General features: G+C 40.1%; 1 protein-coding gene across 2 annotated transcripts in view; it reads left to right on the top strand.

Annotated features, from left to right (window-relative positions):
- sema5ba (sema domain, seven thrombospondin repeats (type 1 and type 1-like), transmembrane domain (TM) and short cytoplasmic domain, (semaphorin) 5Ba) overlaps positions 1-24,142 on the top strand; it is a 155,699-nt gene that overhangs the window by 111,940 nt on the left and 19,617 nt on the right. For both annotated transcript variants that reach the window (XM_044015138.1, XM_044015129.1), the window contains 6 exons: positions 9,562-9,697; positions 10,404-10,611; positions 11,068-11,275; positions 20,906-21,023; positions 22,016-22,200; positions 23,881-24,024. In XM_044015138.1, coding sequence (XP_043871073.1) covers positions 9,562-9,697; positions 10,404-10,611; positions 11,068-11,275; positions 20,906-21,023; positions 22,016-22,200; positions 23,881-24,024 — 999 coding nt within the window. The remainder of the gene's footprint in view (positions 1-9,561; positions 9,698-10,403; positions 10,612-11,067; positions 11,276-20,905; positions 21,024-22,015; positions 22,201-23,880; positions 24,025-24,142) is intronic.

Raw genomic sequence — 24,142 nt, 5'->3', positions numbered from 1 at the left:
GTAGCAAAACAAGCAGCAGCAGCAACACCAGACACCAGCAAAAAAGAAAGATAAGTGAGAGGTATTGATTGAGAATAATTTTAGGAGGCTGTGGTGACAGACTGATGTACTAATCTTTATACTGGCTGCATGAGGAGTTCATTACCTTCACATTTTCTTTTTTTTGTTTATATAAAATTCCATTCCATTTTCTAAAAAGCCAGTTTTTGGCACACATTTTACATCTAGCTTTATTACATTTGAGGCTCCAAGGGCAGCAAACAATGATGCTTGTTTAAAGTGTAATCTAAACCCTCTCATCTGCAGCTAACTCCGCCCAATGCCTGACATGAAAAATGCTAAAAGAAGTGGGCTGAGCCCTGAGTGAGGGAGAGTGCAGAGCAGTTAGGCAACAAAGGCAACAAAGCAACAAAAAAAGGAGGAGGAGTCTGGGACAATGAGCCTTACACTGATTGGACAACAGAATGATGTAAGAGTGAACCAGTGAAGCAAACATGGTCTAAAGTAACCAATGGCAAAATTTGAATGTAGTAGCTGGTGTTTGACCAGAGAGGCAGTAGATATGACGATTTTTATCACAGCATGTATAAATTCAATACTTTATACTAAACTAAATATTTTTACCGGGATCAACAAATAATATGACTAGATAACATATACACTGGCTTTCACTCGAAAAAAAAAACGTAGTTACACTTTAATCCAAGAAGTTCCATGTTGTGAATTACACATTGACGCCTCTAAGAACTTCAATACACTTAAGTATTAGAGGATATCCAGGGATTCTGACTGTGGCACAGATGACAAATAAAATGTCCCTCTTTAGACTGTGGACACATCACATTTAAGATGCAGCACTTCTGGGAATTTACAATATCCTGCCTGTTTTGGAGAAAAGCTTTTCCTCTCCACTTATACCCACAGAAATTTGGAAGAGCATTAAATTGGCAAACATAAAGCAAGAAAAAAATAGAAATAAAATGTGTGTGTGAAGATGTACTCTGTGTTTTATCAGGGGAGAAGTTGAATCCTGTCTTGCTCTCTCACCTGCAAAAGCTGCTGGGATTTGCCACCACATGGCTACTTCCTCTCAGCCCGCAGTTGTCGTTAATGATAGGTAGAATGGAAAATGGAAGGGAGACAAAAGAAAAGAAAAGACAGAGGGATAAAAGCGGAGAGAGAGATGGAGATGGAGAGAAACAGGAAATGAGAAGCGGTAATGAGAAAAATCAGGGAGCTCCAAGCTTTTGTTCATTGTCTTTTGTCTCCTCCTTCATTGCCCTTCCTTTCTGAAGCAAACTCATTGAGCCTCCCCCCAAAAACCACCTCTCTCATTGAGGTTGGATATGTTAATGCAATCACCACAAACACTGTCACTATCTGCATGGCCTAAATTGAACAGGCTCACAGCTGCTCATGGGAGTTCAGGGATGTAAAACACAACAAGAGAAGTTGGAACAAAGTACACTCTTTGTCTGCTTGTGATCTGGGCCAAGTCCCTCACACCCACATAGTGATATCTCCTACAATACTGTTAAAATGTATCTTGTGAATTTAGTTTTTGCACATTGATTGTCTTCAGATTGTGCCTTAACAATTAAAGCGGCAGTAGACCAGATGGTTAGAAAAAGAGTTGATTGTTTGTTTCATTATGTGACATACATTTGTTTCATACATACACATACTCACTGTTGTTTATTCTCACACTCTCTTTTAGGCCTTGCCCCTTTTTTCAGGTTTCTTTGCAGTGCAGGCAGCTGTTGCCGATGCTGGAGGTGCAATCACCTGTCAGCAAAGAAATGCAGCTGATCTGCAGTAGCTGTAAACAGAGCCCAAAGAAGATGCAGAAGTATTTATCGCTTTACACACTTCATTCTTGATCAATAACTGAAAAAGATTCATTTTGATAATCAATTAATCTGCTGAAGTCATCCATGAAGCAGAAATTGCATTAGCCTTTTGTTGAACGAGGGTATTTACCGCTTTCTGCTTTATTTAATTGTGCATGTAATATCTTGGATCAGATGAGAAAGGGAGAATAGCATTTGTCTGCATTTTCTTAAATGTTAAACGGTTAAGGGAACACTCCACTGGTTTAGTGTTAGTGTCTAATTTACAGTAGCTATAAGTGCCTTGCAAGAGAAAGATTTAAATGGAAAAAAAATGTCAACTGCAACCAAACCTGCAATCCATAGTGCAAATGAGCATGTCTTTGTTACACAATGTCTACACAGTATAGGTCATCCACATTTCATTGATCAGGAGTTACTGTAAGTGTAACACAGAATAACATAAATCTCAAGTCAGTGCACTCATCCATATTGACATGCAGTTATATGCACCCTGTGCACCAGCTCTGCTGGTAAAAATATTTGCGAAGCAAGATTTCTGACCCAATAATTTATAGTTTCCAAGTGAAAACAAACCCTTCACAATCACCAGATATACAAGTCAAGTCAACTTTATTTCTAAAGCACATTTAAAAACAACCAGGGTTGACCAATATGCTTCACAATGTAAAAAAAAAACCATAAAATATAAAAAACAAAACCCTTCATTTTGCTTCTGTTGTTTATGGTTTTTTTTGATTTTTTTAATAGCATCCCAGAAGTGTGAGCAACAGTACACGCAGTAAGACTACAGACACTCAGGTTTTGACTGCCTCCGTATTTTGTCACTTTCCACTGGATGTCACTTTGCCTATTGGTGCCATTGTTAACCCATTAAAACTTCCGAGAAGGTGGGTCTTTAAACGTGCCGCTTGCTAGTCTGCTGGTCGTATAAAAACACCAGTAAGTTGACCTCAGAGCTTGCGATGGGGTATGAGGATGGAGGATCTCAGTGAGGCAAGATGGTGCTAGTCCATTAAGAGCTTTAAAAATCAAACACAACACAGGAGTGATGTGGTCTCTCTTCTTATTTCCAGTCAAGACGCATTCTGGACACGCTGGACTTGTTTGATGGATGACTAGTCTAAACCCACACACAAAGAATTAGTATAATCCAGTTGCAATGTTATAAAAGCATGGATTAGTCCATTTTAAAACTTTAGGAGGGAGATAGGTCTTCGCCTTAGGGATAAGCCTTAGCTTAAAAAAAAACTACTCTTAACAACTGATGATATTTGAGATCACCAAGGCTCTTTGCTGATAAGTGGGTTTTTGGGCTAGAGGGGTCAACGCATCCACATCCACTGGTGACCAAACAGTATGACTTATGTTTTATTCTCATTGAGGTTAAGGACGTTATCATTATATAGGAAGTTATACGTAATCCATGTTTTAATATTATTGATACTGTCAAATAAAGAGTTATAGAGACTTCCTGTTCCCCCATTTTAGTGGCAGGTAAATGTGCACATCATTAGCAGAACGGTGGAAAGAGACTCATTTTTGCAAACAGAAGAGCTCCTAGGTCCAAGATGGCAGAGTCTGGAGAGTATGCAGACATGTGGTGGAATCAAGAGTTAAAATCAAATCATTAAAAATTCTTACGAGAGCATTTTTGGTGCTATGACGAGGTTTGAACCCGGACTGGAACTTTTCCAGTACTTTATTATTGATTAAAAATCACTTCCAGGCCCTTGGACAGGAAGGAAATTTACAGTTTTGCATACAGAAATTCTAATACAAACCATTTTCACTTGCAGTTGTAAAAAAGAAAGGTTTTGATGTGTAAAATTGGCCAACAAAATGACAAATTAATCATTTGCTCAAGGCTTGGTTCAAATGAGGGATATAAAAAAAAAAAAAAAAGGAATGGAATGATTTGCTGAGATGAGAAGAAGCCAGCAGAGCCTGTCGGCCTCTGTCGACAGTTGTTATATGGTGAAGGCTTTTAGTATTCTATCATAAACTAGACATTTAAAGCACAGCCAGGTCTTTTAATTAACTCCAGGCCCTTTTTGGCAGGGTCCCTTTCACATGTGCTCAAAAAAGCCTGCTGAGGTGTAACCTGCCATTTCTATTTAATTATGAATCTTATCTATTTCTGTGACTTCAGTCACACCCTCCACAGTACTTGAAGGGTCTCATATCTAAGAGGTTTTGGCCGGGGATGAGAAACAACGACAGAATGTCCAGTTGGAAGATGAAGATAATATTTTTTGCAATACACAATTATGATTAGTGATATGGCTTTTCAAGTCATTCCTCCTTAATAAATGTGTGATTATAGTTCTCAGTTTAAAATCATTTTCTAAACTGAAAAGAAATAAAAATGGATATGGAAATATAAAAGGAAAGTAACATTCCATTTCTTCCAAATGGCTGACTGGCTGTCTACATCTCCAGATGTGTTTTTAATGATTCAAATACCTCGCTCATTTAAAACAGAATAATCAAAAGTGTCAGTGTAGGATTGAAAAGGTGAAATTCATTTGTGTGGATGAGATCAGCACAGCTGTGCAGGTCAAGTGAAAGGCCAGACTATGCTGGAAAAGCATTGGTTTGTAACATCTATTATTTGAATGGCAAAAAACATTTCAGTGCCTCAGTGTAGGCAAAATGCCAAAAGCAGACTGTCACAGCCAAGCAAATTCAAGTGTGATAAAAGTCTTAAACTTGGGAGTGCAGCTGGCAGGTGGTTCACGTGGGCTCAGCTCAAGGCGACTGAAGTGAAGTCTTGAAGCTGAGAGTAACATCTGAGTGGGCCTTTTCAGGAAGACAAGGAACAAAAACGTCTGGTAAACACACTTGTAACTGTGGGCTAGAGTCACATAGAGCTGCAACGAACGGTTATTTTTTGTTGGTCCATAAAATATCAGAAAACCTTAAAAAATGTTGATTGGTGTTCGTCAAACCTGGAAATGATTATGTTCTCAAATGTATTGTTTTGTCCACAAACCAAAATTATCCACTTTTAATGATTTCTTTGTTCTCCAGAGCAAAGAAATGAAGAAAATACTCACATTTAAGAAGCTTAAACGATCTTGAAATCTTGTTTTAATCATGAAAAAAGCTTCAAACCGATTAATCCGTTATCAAGATAGTTGTCGTTTAATTTAGTAATCGATTAAGTCACACATAAACTACAATGATGCAGAAGGAGCAGGCTTCTAAAGGTGAGTTCATTAGGACGTCGGCAGGTGTGCTTGATTGGTGAGCAGGTGTGAGGAGAGCACAGGGGCAGGAAAGAAGGACATAAACAACGCGACAGATAGAGATATCATTTTAAACATGGGGATATTTGCAGCTGATAGTCAAACTTTATCTTCTGGCAGGCATTCATAGTTTTGTGAACATAAAGTGACAGACATTGTTGATAACTGGGGTGAAGTTTCTCGCCTCCACACACCTGGCAGATTGCTGCATGTGTGGATGTGGATGTGAATTGGATTGTTGGTTACAGTTGCAGAAATGGTTGCTTATGGCATCAGACAGATTGAAATGGCAATTCAGTGTGATTATGGGTCTAAGTAATGCTCATTTGCAACACTAATAAAGAGTTTAAGTGGCAATGGGAAATGGTCCGTATTTATATAGCACTTTTATAGTCTTGACAACCACTCAGTGCAGTTTCGCCATTCACCCATTTACACCCATTGATATGCACGTTCATACAGTTAATCCATATGCAACACTCTTTTCTTTTGCACATCGTTCACACACTGCCGGCACAGCTGTCAGGGGTAGTTTGGGGTTCAGGACTCTTCAGACACTTTAGCAAGCAGACTGAAGGCATCGAACCAACAACCTTCTGATTAGTGGGTGACCCAGACTTCCTCTTGAGCCACAGCCGTCCTTTGTGGTCAGTTACCTTTTTTTGCTTTTGAAATTCACTGAGACGTGACACACATGCAATTAGACACATACAGACCACCTCCCAGACCTTCCTATACATGGAAAATATGTGACTGACTCCAAGTGAGATCAGATATGACATGGATGATAAATTATGTGCTGGCCAGCCAAGTAAAGCAGGCCACATAACTGTATGGTATTTCTGGTTTTAAACAAGCCCTCATATCAACTCACTGGCTTCAAATTTACCTTGAAATGAACTACAGGCCCCCAGTGGAAGACTGGGCCTGATCTGGATGCAGTTTGACAGAAGCGGCATGCTCGCAGACCAGTAGTTTTATCATTCCTGTCGCAGATATTCTTTAAATTACCGCTTCTCTGATTTTCCCTCAGGTGCATTTGTTTTTGACTGTGAAAAGAGATCATGTGAAGCTTAGCCTAAAAAACATGTTGTTACACCTCAAATGTTAACAATGGCATTATAAGCGAACTGTGAACTGTGCACTTCCTTGCGAAACCTTAAATCTAACACCTGGGGTTTTGTGCAACTGATTGTACCTGTGGTGTTGTTTTATTGTTTAGGGTATGTGCTGCTGACTCAGTCAGCCTTTGAATGTGACTTTTTTGGGCCAAAGCTTTTGCTTTCGCTGGCGTATTGTTGTATAGTATAAAAATATGTATGGATAATCCCGCTAGCATGGTTCAATTTCTGCAGCCATGCATCTCTGCTGAGTGGACCATTTTCCATTTTTGCTGTGATGCAGGTATTTACTGAAGTTGACTCATTGGCTTATTGTACTTTTAGATGATATTCACTTTTTTGTTTTTTTTACACATAAATTGAGGTCAGGTGCGTTGGTCTAAAACCTCAGGTGTCAGCTAGACTTGGCTGTATGCAATTCTCACGACATCTATTTTCTTGTCAAGTTTTTATTCTGCACAAAACCACTGACCAGTAAGTATGACCGACTTTTGTAGGACTCTGATAAAAGTAAATAAATAATGCATTTACAACACTCTTCATCTTTCAGGTGAAAGCACTGACACAATGTTGTGTCCTGGTTGCTGAGATTTTTTGTTGCATACACTGGCAGAGAGGAACCCAAGAGAATGACAAAACAGGATACAGTTTCAGGAAGCTTTGATTTATTGAGTCAAAGTCAGAGTTTGAAACAAGGTCAAAACATATCAGGATATCACTCCACTGGGCAATCAAAACAGAATTATAATGTTGGAGCACTTGGAAACCTCCCAAGACATTCTGGCAAAAGTAAGGTGAATGAGGACTAATGTATAATATGGGAAACTAATGAGGTGATGAGCTGCAGGTGAGTTGAAGGGTCGGGGAACATCGGGTGAAGGGAATGACTTGATTGCATGGAGAGCAGGATCTGGGAATGACATGAGAGTTTGTGAAATTGCATTTAAGCAAAACTAGTGACCAGTGTTCATTAATGCCTCTTGAAGACACAAATGGGTTCAATATAAATAGAGTTTTATTGTCTCTTTTTTTCTTGAAACTGATGTAGATACAAACGCTACTCAATAAGTAGTGAGTACAGCGACCTAATTATCTAAGACTTAATGTGAGTACAGTACAGCACATGCAGTTTTAGAGAACATGGCACGTTGGGGACACATCTGTACACACTGATCTCTCTGGTCTGAGAGATCACAGAACAGCGACGAGGCCTCTGCTTCATCCAGGTGGCACAGCAACAGCAATCACTGAGACATCCAGTTATGTGGGATATGAAGTTTTGATAAAGGGCTTTGAAAAAAATGAGTTCAAGCCAAGGCACTGAAAAGAAAAAGGAGAGAAATGACAGAGGTTGAATTCTTTACATTTTATATAAATTCTATAAAACAAAGCACAAAAAAAAAAGAAATCACTGAGAAGACATCAGCGACATCAGATGGGCTTTTGGGACGAGATGAATCACTTGGAGAAATAGCTTTACTTTCATCATGGTGCTGGAGCACCAACAGCAAACAACAGCAGCTGTCAAACAGCTTTCATTCACTTCCTGGGGCTTTAAAGCAGACTCTGAACATATGTGGAGCAACCATTTGAGCAATAGACTGTATTTGTCCCAGTGCTTCTTCTCACTCTGTTCACTTGGTGTTATATGTGCAGAAAAACACTGCTGAGGAAGACATGTAGAGTAAAGTGGATTCTTGTCAGGTGTGTGGCGATGTATGACTTCATTGCAAACTGTAGACGGGTGCGACCACAAACCCACAGTTTAACTTCCCAATGTGTGTGGTTACTGCTCAGTTATTGCAGCTTATTTGCCTGTGGTTTTCCTCCAGTTGGGATTTTGTTACCACAGCATTTTACTTACTCTGATTCACACACTCTCCTCTAGAGTCACTGACAAAAAAATCAAGAGAGAGAGAGAATGAAGTGTTGTTGTTTTTTTTTTGCTTCCTCCATTGTTTGACCAGAGCTGATCAGACTTAAAAATGATATTGAAAAAAATTAATTAGCACAACCACACATATCTAATTATATTCCTTTAAGATAAGGATGAGTCTCACAGATAATAAAAATGATCATAAAGGTATTTTAAACTGAGCATCCAAATAATGACTTTCATTATCCGTGATCAGAGACTTTCTTGACTGAGAACAGAGGCCGTAGATAAACTGCGAAAATCAGTACAACTTCTAGGTTTTTTCATGAAAGCCTTTACTTTGATGTGTGCTTAAGATAAATCTCACACTAATTAGTATGTTGAACATTATTTTCACTACATTTGTTTCCCAAAATTTAAGAATTTAAGAACCTTCACTGCACAGTCCACAACCCTGTCATGATTTGAAATTGTATACTTGTCTGTTTATTGCCTCTTGATCAGCAAAGTTTTGTTTTATTTCAAAAGTCACTGTAACTATACTGCGGTTTGCTAAGCTAAGAGATTAATGAATATGTCATAACAAAATGGAAATTAAGAGAGTGAAAATCAAGCAAAAGGCAGCCCAGTGGTTGACAATCCCATGCTTAGCCTCACCAAAAAAACATTTCCCATATAAGAAAAGGCCCATTTTACAGTGCCTATAGTGCCTCAGATGTGTCAGCCAGCTACTTTCACTGATTAATACTTTTCCCAAGAAACCAAAACAGTCCACTTTAGTCATTCTTTCCTTCCTCACTGTCAAGGCTAGATCTCTGCTGTTATTGTTTTTTCTCTCTGCAGTTCTCTTGCTCTTTGCCGAAAATGAAATGAAAATCACTCCCTATCTTCTAACTGATGGTCTATCAGCATCTCACAAGCCATGTCAACATAGTTGGATGCATAGTAATAAGTCTGAGGTGTAAAAACAGTCTGCAGAGGCAGGAAGTCAAGACACTCATTACTATGCAGCATAATTGTGACCAGGGAGCATCGTGATAATATATTCACTCATGCTGTCAATTTAGCAGGCTTTTACTCTTGTTTGTAACACCTGTGAGGCGGATGCTTGTGTGTATACTGTATGTGTTTGCACATAATCTGTGCAATTACTTCCTACAGTATATCCTCAGCTTAATAGTGTCCCCATTCAGCGTGCAACGCTGATAGCATAGCTCACAGTGCAGCCAAACAAAGCTTGCAACATTGCTCCCATGCAGTGCTGGTATAAAAGAGAGGACTTCCATTACAACGTGGCTTTATTACACAGCTGGAAGCTGTTGATTTCTGATATGGTTTCACATTAAATTCCAACATGTAATGATATGAACAGTACTGTTCTACTGCTGTTGTACCTTTTTTTCTTCTCTCCCCATCTCCTTCAATCATTCCTTAACCTCCCTTTCCTTTCTTTCCCTATAAAGCAACAGCATTGCAGCATCTGCGGTGTGTGCCTTCAACCTAAGCGCCATAACGCAGGCTTTTAACGGGCCCTTCCGCTCCCAGGAAAACCCTCGCTCCACCTGGCTTCCCACACCCAACCCCATCCACAACTTCCAGGTTAGTTCAACTGCGTGAATCAGTGAAGGCCTGTCCTTCCCCATTCAACTCTTAAGAGTTAAAATGTCACCTGTCACCTAGGAAAAGGTATCCTAGTCCCTTTAGTAAGTTGAATTTTTCAAACATACTGGACATCTAATCTGAAGCCGATAATTGTTTAGGAAAATGTGTTACAATCCATCAGTCTCAGCTGCAAAAAATTCAAAAAATGAATTATTCTAAAACAGGCAGGTTATTATTAATACTTCAGAAATATGCTACTAATCTAGTAATACAGACACTTTCTACATTTCTTAAATCATTGCTGTTCTTCCAAAAAATTATCTGCAACTGCAGATGCCAAACGAAAAGTTGAATGCTTCAGCAAATCAATGTCATTTCAAGTAATCAGGAATGAGCAGAAGCTGCAATCCAAAGCTGAGCCCTGTAACCCAAACAGAAAAAGCTTTTCAAAAGGACTGTCATTTCATATTTATTTTTCCTGCAGTGTATCATTATGTCGCTCTGTTGTTGCTATGGTCAAATCACAGTCAAATAGTAATTTTGAAAACGTTTCTCTTTCTGAGAATAGAACTGAAGAACAGGCAGGGCATATTGATTTAGACAGGTGTGTTCAAAATGTCTCCATTGTTTGGCTTTTCTTACTTTTTTCACTTTCCTGCATGAACTCACATAACTGTCTGACATCTCCCAATTGTCTTTCCAGTGCGGCACAATCGATGATGAGGGTCCCAACGAGGGTCTTACAGAGCGCAGTCTGCAGGATGCCCAGAGGCTCTACCTGATGAACGACGTGGTCCAGCCAGAGTCTGTTGATCCATTGGTGATGCAGGATGACGTTCGCTTCTCCAACCTGGTTGTGGACATTGTTCAGGGCATGGACACACTCTACCATGTCATGTATATCAGCACAGGTGAACATAACACAAGACAAGAACAAAACTGGGACTTCCTTCTACAGACTTGATGTATTAAAGGTCCGGTGTGTAACATTTTGAAGGGTTTATTGACATAAACTGAATATTCAACCCATACTTATGTTGTATAATTCCTTTAAAATAGAAATCATTTGTTTTTTGTTTCCTTAGAAGAAACTTTTTTACTTCTACTTTAGGCAAGGGCCTTGCTCGATAGAGGCCACCATCTTGTGCTGCCATGTTTCTATTGCAGCCCAAATGCTCAATGTCTTTCAAGTTTTGAGAAGATTAAGAATAGCAACATCTATAATAGCAGTCTATTTGGATGTACAAATTCTTATGTACTGGACCTTTACATAGAAACAACCATATATTCCTCGAAAAGAAAAGATAATGCCTACTGTATATTTGTCAAATGTCTCTGATATCCTCTTTTCGATCTTGTCAAATCAGAATATGGCACCATTCTGAAGGCTCTGGCTACACCCAACAAGAACCTACAAGGCTGTTACCTGGAGGAGATGGAGCTTCTCCCACCAGGTGTTCGAGAACCCATCCTAAGTCTGCAGATCCTGCACAGTGACAGGTCACTCTTCGTGGGACTTAACAACAGAGTCCTGAAGATCCCCCTGGAGAGGTGTTCCAACTACAAAACTGAGATGTAAGTCCAGCAAATAAATCATTTGTATGTGTTCCTTTTCATTTTTATTCAGCTATTCATTATAGCTGTGGTACTGGACTAAACAAGGTAGTCCAAACATTGGATATGCCCAAATTACCTCCAAGGGGCCACTGCCCTGAGCTCTCTCTGGCTGCTCCTCACTGTATCCTAAGGCTGAGCCAAGATATATTTGATGAAGGATGCTCATTTTTGGACATTTGTATCCATGACGTCATTTTTTCAGTCTCAGCCCAGAGCTGATCTTGCGATCTTTTACAAACCAGATCGCACGAACGTTGTGCTGTTCATGATCTTCAGTTTCAGTTCCCCCGGTATGCTCCTCAGTCGATCTCTGTTCCCGCACCTGTCGGCTCTCTTCTTTCAGTTCAGCAGCTCCTTCATACTGCTGACAATCCAGGACTTTTTGTTAGGGACTTTCTGAAGTTGTTCAACTACTAGAATAAGACCTTCATACTTTCAGGGGACAGAAGGCACAACTGAGTAATTGTGAGATACACATAGAGTATATCCTATTGTTTAAATTATGTATTTCGGCAGTGAATTAATTTTAATGTGGTTGGTCCTATTAAAGGTAATTTTCTGTCGTCACCTGGGATTAATGTCTGGGAGACCTCACCTATAATCACTAAATTCCTTATGGAACCTGATTAATGACCGTGGAAGCATCTGCTCGCCTAAGAAAATTAATTTGTTGTGCTGTATTTCTCCCCGGTAATGAAGTTCACACAGACAGGGAAAGCACAGCTTTGGCTTTTGTTTGTGTCTGGATCTGGGGATAAACAATGATGTGTGTGTGTGTGTGTGTGTGAGAGATGCTACACTGTACACTGGTGAGAAAAGCTTTTTTGGAAGTAGGTTTGTTTGTGTGAGAGAGAGGAGTTGGGGGACTTTTGCTCAGCCATCTTCAGCCCCACTGTTATTCATGTGAAAAACTTCTGTCTCAAGGGTGAGCGGGGACAGACATGCTAACTGTCTGTTTGTCCAACTTTCTGTTTCCATCTCATCAGTGCTTCAATCAGGATCTTCAGTGAGCTACCTCAGTTCTTCAAGTGAACTTCATTGTAGCATACAAATGGCTTGTGTGTGTGTGTGTGTGTGTGTGTGTGTGTGCGTATAATTATGTGTGTCTGATTTTTGGAGGGCCGTCCACTCTGTGAGATTTGTGTGTGGGTTTGTGCTTGGATGATTTCTCATATGCGAGCTGCCTGATGAGTCAGCTCGCCGTCTCTACTTAATCCAGTCCTAGATACAAAGGAGCAGACACACACACACACACACACACAAGTAGGGTGAAATATGTGAGATGAGAGAGGAAGAGAGAGAGAGAGACAGTGAAGAACAGGAAGCGAGATAAAAGCCTATCAAAACACAAATGCAGAGAATTGTGTAGTGTCCTATTTAAGACACAGTGAGGTGGAATGATAAGAGTTCATTCAAGGGCACTAGAGAGAGGAAGTGTGGGAGGTACAGTGTGCCATCCTTAATCCAGTTAGCAGTGTTCGCCTCATCTCTGCAGCTCACTCAAACTTTCAAAGGCACTTTGGCCAAAGCCAAACTGACCAGCAGAACCCGACAGATGTGATCCTGGGACACCTGGGCTTCTGTGGAGGGACTCGTCGGAAAAGAGCAGATGGACAAGGTTGAGTAAAGAATACCAGGTAGTTAACTGATGCATGGGAGTATGACTGCAGCTAATATTTTTTGTAACAGAGCCTGGGGTGACATGTTAACAAGATGCTTGTTTTGTCCAGTCAGCTGTCTAAAACCCCAGAATATTTCATTTGTCAACAAAAAGCAATAAAACAAAGGAAACTGCAATGCTTTTTGAAGGGTGGTGGGGGGGATTTTTCATTGACTAAACCTGGTCCAGTTGTGATCTGCAAAATCAAATCTGATTCTGAGACTGAGAAACATGCATACATAAATATTATAGTACAGTGTTAATATTTTATATTAAATTCTATCACAAAATTCAAAATGCAAAACTGCTGGAACCTTATTCACTTGGGAACAAAAATCACAGCAAAAGATATCAAGGTACTGAGAAATCTGTCTCTTTGGATAAGATATTTATTACAGTAACTTTACTTTCTACTGTATCATCATCATCATCCCCTTGTTCCAACTGCTTTTTCTCTATGTCTGTTTTTACATTATCTGCCCATCCATCTTTCTGGATTACCCCATTCAGACTTTGTGAAAAAAAGACTCACCTGCCTTCTGTCTGAACACAATCTCCGTCATTGTACTGAAGCCTGAATGAGCCTTTTTCTGTTCATCTTGTGTGTGGTCGTCACATTCACTTGCAGCCATATATCCACTCACTCACTGATAGCAGCTGAATATTCTCAGCTGGATTTGTAACAGACAGCAGCTCGTCTGCAGCCACACAAATGCACATAGACTCACACGTACACACAGTGAAGAAAGGGTGTATTTTACAACACTGTGGTGGGCGTCACAGACATGATGAATAGAGAAGTCATAACTTATCAACCAGATTTCCTACTGGTGATATAATAATGCTGTGAATTACTTTGTTATACAGCGATGTTTTATGTATGCCAAGTGGTTAGGTACACCTTTTAAACTGCCTGTTAACACACATTTCTAATCAACCAATCACATGAAACAACTCAGTGCAGTTGACAATCTAATAAAGTTCAAACCAATCATCAGAATAATGAAGAAAGGTGACTTTTTAAGGTGGCATGGTTGTTGGTGGACTGAGTATTTTAGAAAGCAGAGAATAGTTCAACAAAAACAGCCGTTCTTTGAGTGATAATGCATTGTTAGTGCCAGAGGTCAGAGGACAATGACCAGACTGGCTCAAGATGAAAGAAGATAGGTATGCCGAAGACCATCCCTGAAAGTGCAACACATCAAACCTTGAATTACATCAGCAGAAGCCCACACCAGCTGCAAGTTTAGGTGTCCTCTGTACAAAATTACGTGGCTGGTGAGTATAAGTTTACGGTTGTTAAATTGTTTAGTTTAACTGCTGACGTTTACTGTTCCAGCTTTGACAGCAGAAGTGTATATGTTGGTTTGAATGCCTGTGCCATTGTTGTACACTCTCAAGCCATTTATATTTTAGTGCCTTTAATGTTTGCTTCCCTTTGTTATTGATCTGTATCGGCAACCCTCGCAACCCTGAGAGTAGAGAAATATTTACATCAACGTATTTAACTGAAGTGCTTTTTCTGTTACACTGCTGAACCTTTTCAACAGCCAGTGATTTGTAGCCTTTTAGCTTGCAGACAAATTCTTGTGTGTGTGTGTGTGTGTGTGTGTGTGGCTATGTCCTCTATTTGCGGTGATTATAGTTGACCTGGCCAATTGGCACCTCTGGCTAACAGCACCACTCTCTCCTCCGTCCAACTCCTATCTCTCTATCTTACTGTGTTAGTGGAGTGATTTATTTTAGCTGCGGCAGCAGCAAGCTAGCGTAGTCGCAGTGTTGCATCCATCAGGGCTTTTTCCCTTTAGTCCACGCTGCCAAATGTATGATGAAAATACTGGTGTCACTCAGAAGAGAAGCATCACACTAAAGCCAACACTGAAGAAAAGTACAGATCTTTGGTTTTGCAGTGTGAACCAGCTGAACTGACACTTGTCAGTATGAAAAATGAAAAAATGCTTTGTTCATTTACAAAATAGTTGTGTTTTGGTGGAATAATGACACAAATAGACATGGCACATTTTATTCTCTAAATAAATAACCACAGCTGTGCTGAAATAGGTGCATTTCACTCAAAAGTGGTTGAAGAAAAAAAAAAATATCTGTCATTACTCACAGCTGCCATCACTTCTGCTGATTGGGATGTTTTGCCTCTCTGCGTCTTCCTCTTATTATTGGTGGGTGGCAAACCAGCTGAGATTAGCTTTACTGCCACCAAGTGGATTGGAGTCACTGCGCGCTCATTTAATACGCTATCTCAGTGTTAGTGTAACCTGGCTGTAAAATTGCCTGTCTGGCCTGGTGTTTGGCTTAATGTCAGTCTCTTTTGAAAATGTTTACACCAGCCTAAAACAAGTGCACTGCTTTTTCCTGAAATGGTTGACACCAAAGGTGTTGTCCATGAGCATTTCAGGAATACGTTTTTAAATAGAGAATAAAAAGGAGCATATTCAAACAGAAATAACTGAAGAATGAAGAGATGGTGAATGAAGCTTTTTGAAATGACTCATTTCCTGCAGCAAAACCACATTGGCTATATCAACACGATGTTTTATGGTACATGTGTTTTATTGGTGATGGTTACATTTCTGCCTGAATGGCTTTGGTTTTGTTTGCTGCTTGTCTGTGGTTGTATATGTATGATTAACAGCAAACACAGCAGTCATGAGACCCGCCTGCAACAGGAGTTGAAAACATTAGTTAACCACTAAAGTGGCCACTGAGGAAAACCACTCACCAATAGCATTTCTGCCATAGTCTCTCTCACTCTCCGTAAGTGTCTGGTTTTTAATACCAGCACATTCAACTTTTCAGTCCGGCTTTACTTAAATGTTCTTCTTAAAATTAAGACCCCTTTACAGTGGGATGAATTTCACTGCTCATGTCTGTACACAGTCTGCTGTGGTTTCTAACCTGTCAGCAGGCCTCTGGAGCTCACTGCTGCTAAGCCTGTATGACCAATCAGAGGCAACCTTCACCAGCCAAGGACTGAAAGAAATATGTTGTTCATACTCGGGGTGATTTATTACTGCTCCTGAATGTTATTTTTATTACAGGCTCTGTTCTGTGTATCGCTCACTTCCTCTGCATTTCTCTCTATAGTGCTATCTTGCTCTCCTCTGTCGTCCAACCTTGATTTTGACTGACACTAAGTCAACCACCAGCTCACCGGCTTTCTGTTTCCCTGATTCTGACACTGGACTGATTTTCATGGCGAAAATATGTGAAGTGAAAAATAAATCAAAGCAACTGTGTGAGTTTTATGTAGACCCAGCAAAACACCTGGTTTTGAGGTTAATGTTTTTTTTTTGCTGAGGTGAAATGTATGAAACATCCCGCTTGAGTTTTAATTGTTAGTTCTATGTACATGAAATCCGTGAATATGACAAAGTCTGCATAGAAACATGTTGCTGTTGGGATGTGTAAGCTAATGTGTGGATTATTTGTACAGAAAAGGAAATACTCTCTGTTATATGACATTAATGAGCTCTCGTTATCCCAAAAAGATTGTTTTGAAAGATAAATTCAAGAAAATCAGAATGTGGTGAGTCTAATTAGAAAAATAACGGAAATCTTGCTGATTGAATCTGATTGCAAAAGGTTCAGCAGCGGTTTTGTACTGTATTTACCTACAGGTTGTGAACACAGAGTAGGCTGCTCCTGCAAACTGCAGTGATTCTGTCTCATTAGTCTGTAATAGAAGAGCACACGCATAACACGCATACAATTATTTTTTAAATCTCCAAAAAGTGTAGTTTTTTCTTAAAACCGTTTTAATCTTGCTCTATGCCCCCTGGGATAAACCAGTCTGTGTGTGGATTTAATAGAATTCAGAGTTGATATGTGGTTTCAATGCGAACAGATACATTGACTGAATTGATAAAAATGCTAAACACAGCACTGAAATGACAGTAATTCAATTTTCAGTGCTCTTTTCAGCTTCGCCTCTCTTGCCTTTTGTTTATCTAATATTTCTGTCCACATTGAAATGTCCATCTCTCTACTAGCTTGTTTTTTTTATCTTTTTCTTTCATCCATTTACAATTTTTCTGCCATCTGTTACCTTCCGTCTAACATATTTATATAGCATTTTCGTCCATTCTGTTCTTGTCTGGCTTGTCTCTGCCTCCCCATTGTTTCTACATGATGATGCAGCTCCTTTTTATTCACCAGGAGCTAAGACTGTACATGGGGGACAGCAGGCATTTTTTTTGGCAGACAGCCATCTCACTTTTTCCCCCCTTTTTTTTTTTTACATGCACCAATGGGGCCTAATTGGATGTATTAGGGCTGAGTGCTAGCAGGTATTCCCTGTGTTTCCGATTCATCATGAGCAGAATTCTTGAATGGCCTGCTCAGCCCAATGCATGGGAGGATAAAATGTCCCAAGAACAGGCCTCTGTCTCCCACAGAGAGAGGATGAGGAGTGAGAGCAGCTACAAAAAAAAGTCATTGCTTGTGTGGGGAACTCATATGTTTAACTAAATCAGACCCTCCAGACAGCCTGTGCTAACATATTTCCAAAGATTTAAGCACAGCCCTTAATAATGTTTGATTGAAATGTATAATTCATCAGTTCTGGTGATCATATTTGCAATTACACACTGACGACCTGTCATTAGATGCGAGGTGCACTATTGTTTTTATGTCTAGTTGTTAAGGGGCCTGTAATAAAAGGAGACACTGGTTTTTACAGCACGCACAAATGATTTAAAATGTCAATTACACCCCCACAGAGAGACGCTAGCAGATTTATCTTCCGATGCCGATCGTCCAGACATATTGTTATATGGGCTGGTGGGTTTTGCCGCTCAGTCTGTTTAAAATTTAACAGGTCATGTTCCACGGCTTCACTGTTTTGATAAAGTGTGCTACTGGGCGCATACAATGCTGAATTAAATATCAGCCAGTGTCCTGCAGACATGTCCAAGTGATCTCACACATGGTGGCACATCCACAGGACAAATAGCAGCCCTTACTGACTGCAGAAAGGGACGGATATTTCGGGAAAAAAAAACACTTGGTTATGTACACACATAAACAAGCTCATACAGTTTGGAAGCCTGGCTCTCCAGTGTATCTGCAGACTAGCTCCCCTTTGCACTGCCTGTTACAGAAATGAGATTTTCTATTCCCATCACAGTGACCCTTTCTCCACCCACAGTGCTTCTAATTGACTTTTAAAGTGGTCCTGTTTGAATAAAAGGCATCGGGAGCATTTGGCTGATGTTTTATGCAGCTGCAGAAAGGTCAGAGTGAGAGCTAAACGTCTCAGCACGGCCCCCCCCCTTTTCTGTCCAATAGTAAATCCTCATCAATTAAATGGCTTCAAGTGAAGGATGTGATTGGGGCAAATACTGACACTGCAAAATTCTTTACTATACTATGTATGTTTTATATGACATAACCTATTTGTCCATACGTATGTTATATCTACACACATTGGGCAAATGAAGAATGTCATACACTCTATACCTTTGTGGGTACATTGTCATACACAATTTCCCTGCATTAACCACTGTCCTCATCTGCACCCTTGTCAGTTTTTTTAGATCCTTTTTTTTCCCCCAGCATATACATTTTTTTCTGGTCACTGTACTTTCAGCGCAGTTGCCTCGGTCGAGCTGTAGTCATCATCTTTTGTAGTCAACATTTTTCTTTATCTCAATGACAAGCAGGTTGAATCAGGGACTAAATGTCTCTTTCCCTCGGGTCAGAAGCCCCATTGCCTGCCTCGCAGCACATTTTACCCAGAGCTAATTAGGCTTCAAATCTCTCTCTTTCATATAGCATTATTTATTCCATCCCTGAAATACGCACTTAAAGATTGTTCTGCTTAGCTGGTCTCCGTAATAGTGTGCGTGCGTGTGTTTGTGTGTCTTTGTGAGGACCAACAAACTTAGAAAACATTGTAAGCTATTGCGATGGTAATGACATTTTAGCAGGTCTTCACAAATTTAATGGGCTTTTTGAAGGTTTAAACCTGGATTTTAGGGTCATGTAGTGGTGTTGGTTAATGTTAGGGTAAAGTGCTGGATAATGCATTGTCTATCAGTGTCGAGCTGCACGTGTGTGTGTTCCAGGGATTACTCATGTTGGGGACCTAAATCTGTTTACACAGTCACATAATGGGGACTTCTCTTCCTTATGGAGACAAAAAAAAGTCCCCTTGATGTAAATCATTACATTTTAAGGTTAAGACATGTTGTAAGGTTAGGGTTAGGTCAGTAATGTAGTGTCATCTGAAGTCATGGAAACCAGATTGTGTGTGTGTGTCGGATGCGAGTATGTTAGTAATCAGTAAGCCAAATGAGAACACTGCTGCCACAATGATGACGCAAAGCCGCATTTGAAATTAATCACAGACACAATATGGCCGACCTTGAGCCAGAATGGCAACACACTCCTCCTTCTGCCCTTTAAAATGGACTATTAGGTTCACTGAACTGTGAATTTGTGGCCAACCTCATTACGATTATTGTTTCATCTGCATCTAGTGTTGCCGTAATAGTGTCACTTTATTAAAATGACACGCGAGAAGGTTAGCAGGGAATATGTCGCGCTCTTGAAGGAAGTCTTCTCCTGGCAGAACTTTGTCTCTCACTTCTCCCGTACTTTGTTTGATCACTCTTTGTCTGTGGGGTCACCTCTGTAGTGCTGGCTAGACATAAATGTCTATTGGATCAAAGATGACCTCAGATTCACTATGGAGGCCCAGATGCAGGACAGAGAGCTGCATCAACACTTTAAGACTCCTCAGGCTCGATACTAAAACACTGCAATGCTCTTCAAATAAACCACATCAGTCTGTGCCAGCAAGGACAAAAACACAGCGAGAACAGGAGAAGTTATTCACTACACGCCTTTTATTCTGCGTTTCTGAGGAATCAGCTCTGGCAGCTCAGCATCATTAACAGCTTTAGGGTTAATTAGCCATCATTAAGTCTCTGTTTTACTTCAAGAGCTTACAAATATTTAATCACAGTTTGGGCGATGTCGAGTGTTGTTTCTGTGGGAACTGAGCCTGAGGCCCTGTTACATATAGATTGGCAAAAGGATCATAGCAGATAGAGAGAAACAGAGAAAACCTTGTAAACCTCTTCTCATTTTTCACTCTTTTCCTCATAATTCAAATAAGTATAGAGCACATACACAAGGACAGATGAGTACAAATCATAAATACAAAGTGGGTGTATTTTTCCAGTTTGTCAAACATCGAATAACCACAATAGGGCGACTCAATAGAGACTGAGTAAGCAAACACTTAAGTGATGGTCTCAATCTCTAGTTTCAGGTCATGAGCATGTCATGCCAATTTTGTTGATTATTTTCGCGTTTAGAGGAAACTAACAATGAAACGTGGCTCATATGAGTGGACTCTTGTGTGATTGACAACTGGTATTGTCCAGTAGATGCCTGTGAATCTTCGGTTTCTAACCCTCAACAGGGCACTGGCCCCATCATCAATTTCAAGGTTTTAAATTTGGAGCTCAGATGAGTATATAATTAGAGCTGTTGTTACTTGACCAAATTTAATTTGTTGCGATTTTCTGGTAAGCACAAATGTAAAACAGACGTTCTGTTGTAAGTGTGGTACATTTACTTCAACGTTTCAAAGCGACCAGCCACAACAATGAAACAGGTAACTGGTTTTAATGTTGTGGCAGAGCACTTTATGTCCGTGCTCGGTTTTAAAGGGGTTTTATACTCAACCATCTGTAATGGCATTCAAATCTTATTTTGATTCTTGTGTTGTTCTCCATGGCTGGGCAAAGTTAAAAACACATTCATCAGCCACAACATTGAATTAGTTAGCAGTTTTATTGTGATCAGTGTCTAACGTGCACTGTTTTTGTTTAACAAGTAAACTATTCACTTTACTGAAACTGTTCCTCCCTCCTCCTCCTCCTCTTTCCCGTTCCTTGCAGGCTGTGTTTGGAGGCGAGGGATCCCTACTGCGGCTGGGACTTCAGGCAGCGAAGATGCACCACGCTGGAGGACAGCTCCAACATGAGCCAATGGAAGCAGAACATCACTGTTTGTCCGGTAAGAGTGACGTCATTAAAGCATTTACTGTAAGAAACAATGAACTCAGCATCACATCTGTCCTGGGATTGCAAAGACTCAGACACTGTCTGATCTGGTCCTCTTTCTCTCGGCATATTGGCTGGCCTCATCCATGACTGATGACTTCTCAGTGTGTGTTGTTCAAAACAGATGTTCAGAGGTGGAGGAAGGAGGGAAGGGAAAAGTAAAGGAATTTCATTTGAGAAAATTAATTAGATCTACCGGAATAAATTTGACTGAAGTGAATATGTGGTGTTTTCTCCGGGGTTTCTCCGGTTTCCTCCCACAGTCCAAAAACATGCAGATTTGGAGATTAGGCAAACTGGACCCTCTAAATTGACCGTAAGTGTGAGTGTGAGAGTGAATAGTTGTTTGTCTCTGTGTGGCCCTGTGATGGACTGGCAACCTTTCACCCTATGTCAGCTAGGATTGGTTCTAGCGCCCCCATGACCCTCATGTGGAGGATAGTGAGTGAATATGGTAGCTTAGTGGTTCACACTATTGCCTCACAGTAAGAAGGTGCTCGGTTTGATTACCGGTCGGTCAGGGACCTTTGCATGGGTTTCCTCTGCGCTCTCTGATTTCCTCCCACCATCAAAATATGTATGAATGTTAGACACATTTGTTCAGGTTGGCCCCCTGTGGTGCCGCGCTTAATGGCAGTGGCTCTGATCAACCCGTCATCTGACCTTGCAATTTCAGTTGTATAATGACAATAAAGATCCTTTCATATGAGTTGATTTATACCCAGATATGTAAATCATGTGTGTACTCCAAGTCTGGGCAGCTGTGTCTTAGGGGGTAGAGCCAACTGTCCACCAATAAGATGGTTGTGAATGATGTGATGATGATGCTGCACAATATGTGCAAGTGTAAAATGCTAGAAAAAGCATTGGTCATATAAACACTGACTATTTACAGTCACCAACAAACACATTTTAGGTGGAATAATTCAAATGTTTGTTTTGTAGCTGCGAAACCAAACCACTAATGGTGGCTTCGGAGCCTGGGCACCATGGCAACCCTGCAACAATGATGATGGTGTGGATGGCGTCAGCTCCTGTTTGTGTCGCTCCAGGTCTTGTGATAGCCCCGCCCCTCGATGTGGAGGCAAAAACTGTGAGGGCCCCACCATAGAAGTCGCCAACTGCTCGAGGTAAGGACAACATCAACAAAATCTTTTTTAGGTTAATTTTAATTTTAGGTTTTTTAAAGCCATATTATTATATCAATAGTGCCATGTAATATAAAGTTTGTAATAGTAATGAATTACTGATGATTTGTTTGTGTAACCACAGACCAATCAAAGCGGTAATATATAATATTATTATATATAATAATAATATAATGACTACATCCTAATAGGTAATACCAGTGTATGCTTGTAAAGGTGTTTTCAATCAGTCAAAAACAGACAAAGAAAATCACTGTATTTTCTAACAAAGATAAATGCCTCAATACCATTCCCTAGATTACCTGCAGAAGTATAAGGAGTAAAAAACAAGTTAGAAAACTTAAGTTTAAAACTTAAACTGAAGCAGGTATCGCATCAAAGTGGCATCTAAAACTGCCTTTGTATCGCACAAAACAAGAATCAAGAGCTAAAAGGATTATATTCTGACAAGAATTAGAGAAACTCATTCCACTCTTCATCCCCAATAGAGTGAAGTTTTTTGCAAAAGACTGCTGTCAAGATATGAAAAATGCAGAAGCGGTCTAACATGAGCCAGGAGAATGTAGCACATTATATCCTCTTCTTTCAGTTATTTGGAGGATAGATTCTTAAGCGCTAGTTTATAAATTACTTAGCAGTCTCTGGGCAAAATTCATGTCTGACTAGTTTGAAGAAAACAAACCCAATGGATCACTTAGATCTTAAGGAATAAAACTCTTCAATAACTGCAAGAAAAACCAAAATAAAGCAGAAGCAGCTCTCAGTTACAGCAATGTGCTAATTCTCTGCATTTTTCTGCTATTATATTTTGGGCATGGGATTACTTTAATGTTAATGTTTAAATTATTCCAGTACTCATTTCTCTCATTGTGTTTTTGCCTTAATCTCCGTGTTGGAAAGGCACTTTGCAAATGTAAACCCTCCTTTGATTCAAATCAAACACCAAAGTGATGCTGTGGATTTGCAGCATTAATGAAGAGTAATGCATGGAGGTCAATTGTGATAAATAATAGAAGATATCTACAGGGTATGATAAATAATACGATAAAGTATGGTGTGATCTTAATTTGTCTTATACTCTTGACATTGTCAAGTTAAAAAATATTATCCAGCACTCAATGCTTGTCAATTAGGCTAATGCCACATCAGATGGACACTAATATCCTCAGCCTCTATTTACACTTTGACCGAACACGTGGTAGACCCTGAATGTGAATCTAATTAGAAAATGTTGGTGACAATCCGGCACTTCCGATGACACCTCTCACCATCTCTGTCTGCAGAGGAATTGGCTAGTCAGTGTTACACAGTGAGCAGAGACAAAGAGATTAGTCACCTTTCGTCCCACTGGATAGATGTGCCAGATTTAATCCCTAGTGTCGAAAATTGAATTGTGCTTTAGTAGAAAGTGGCAATTAAATCATGAGAACTGCTTCCCAGGAAGAAAGCACTTAGGCAAATTGAGTGAAAGTCTCCCAGTCAGGATGTGCTCCCACTGTGTTTGCCTTTCTGTTTCCAGAAGCTCAGACAAAAGTTTGTTTTTCCCATAAGAGTTGGAGAATTATAGAGAATAATAGAATAACACTAAAGCAGAGGAGGAAAATTCTGCAGGTTTTTGAACCAGGGTGAACTGGTTGCTTGATGCTTCTCTGTATGTCACAGGAATGGAGGCTGGACACCGTGGTCATCGTGGGGACAATGCAGCACAACCTGTGGCACAGGCTTCGAGCTGCGCCAGCGCTCTTGTAACAACCCGTCCCCTCGACACGGCGGACGTGTGTGTGTGGGGCCGAGCAGGGATGAGAGGTGAGGATAACTCTTAAAAAAATGTGTGTTTTTAATCTAGAAGTAATAGTGTACGCTATGCAAACATGGTCAAACATTATCAATCTGATCAACTCAACTCAAGTCATCATATCGTCAC

Source organism: Solea senegalensis, linkage group LG2 (assembly GCF_019176455.1).
Source record: "Solea senegalensis isolate Sse05_10M linkage group LG2, IFAPA_SoseM_1, whole genome shotgun sequence".
NCBI classification, from domain to species: domain Eukaryota; kingdom Metazoa; phylum Chordata; class Actinopteri; order Pleuronectiformes; family Soleidae; genus Solea; species Solea senegalensis.
This window is presented reverse-complemented; position numbering and strand designations above follow the sequence as displayed.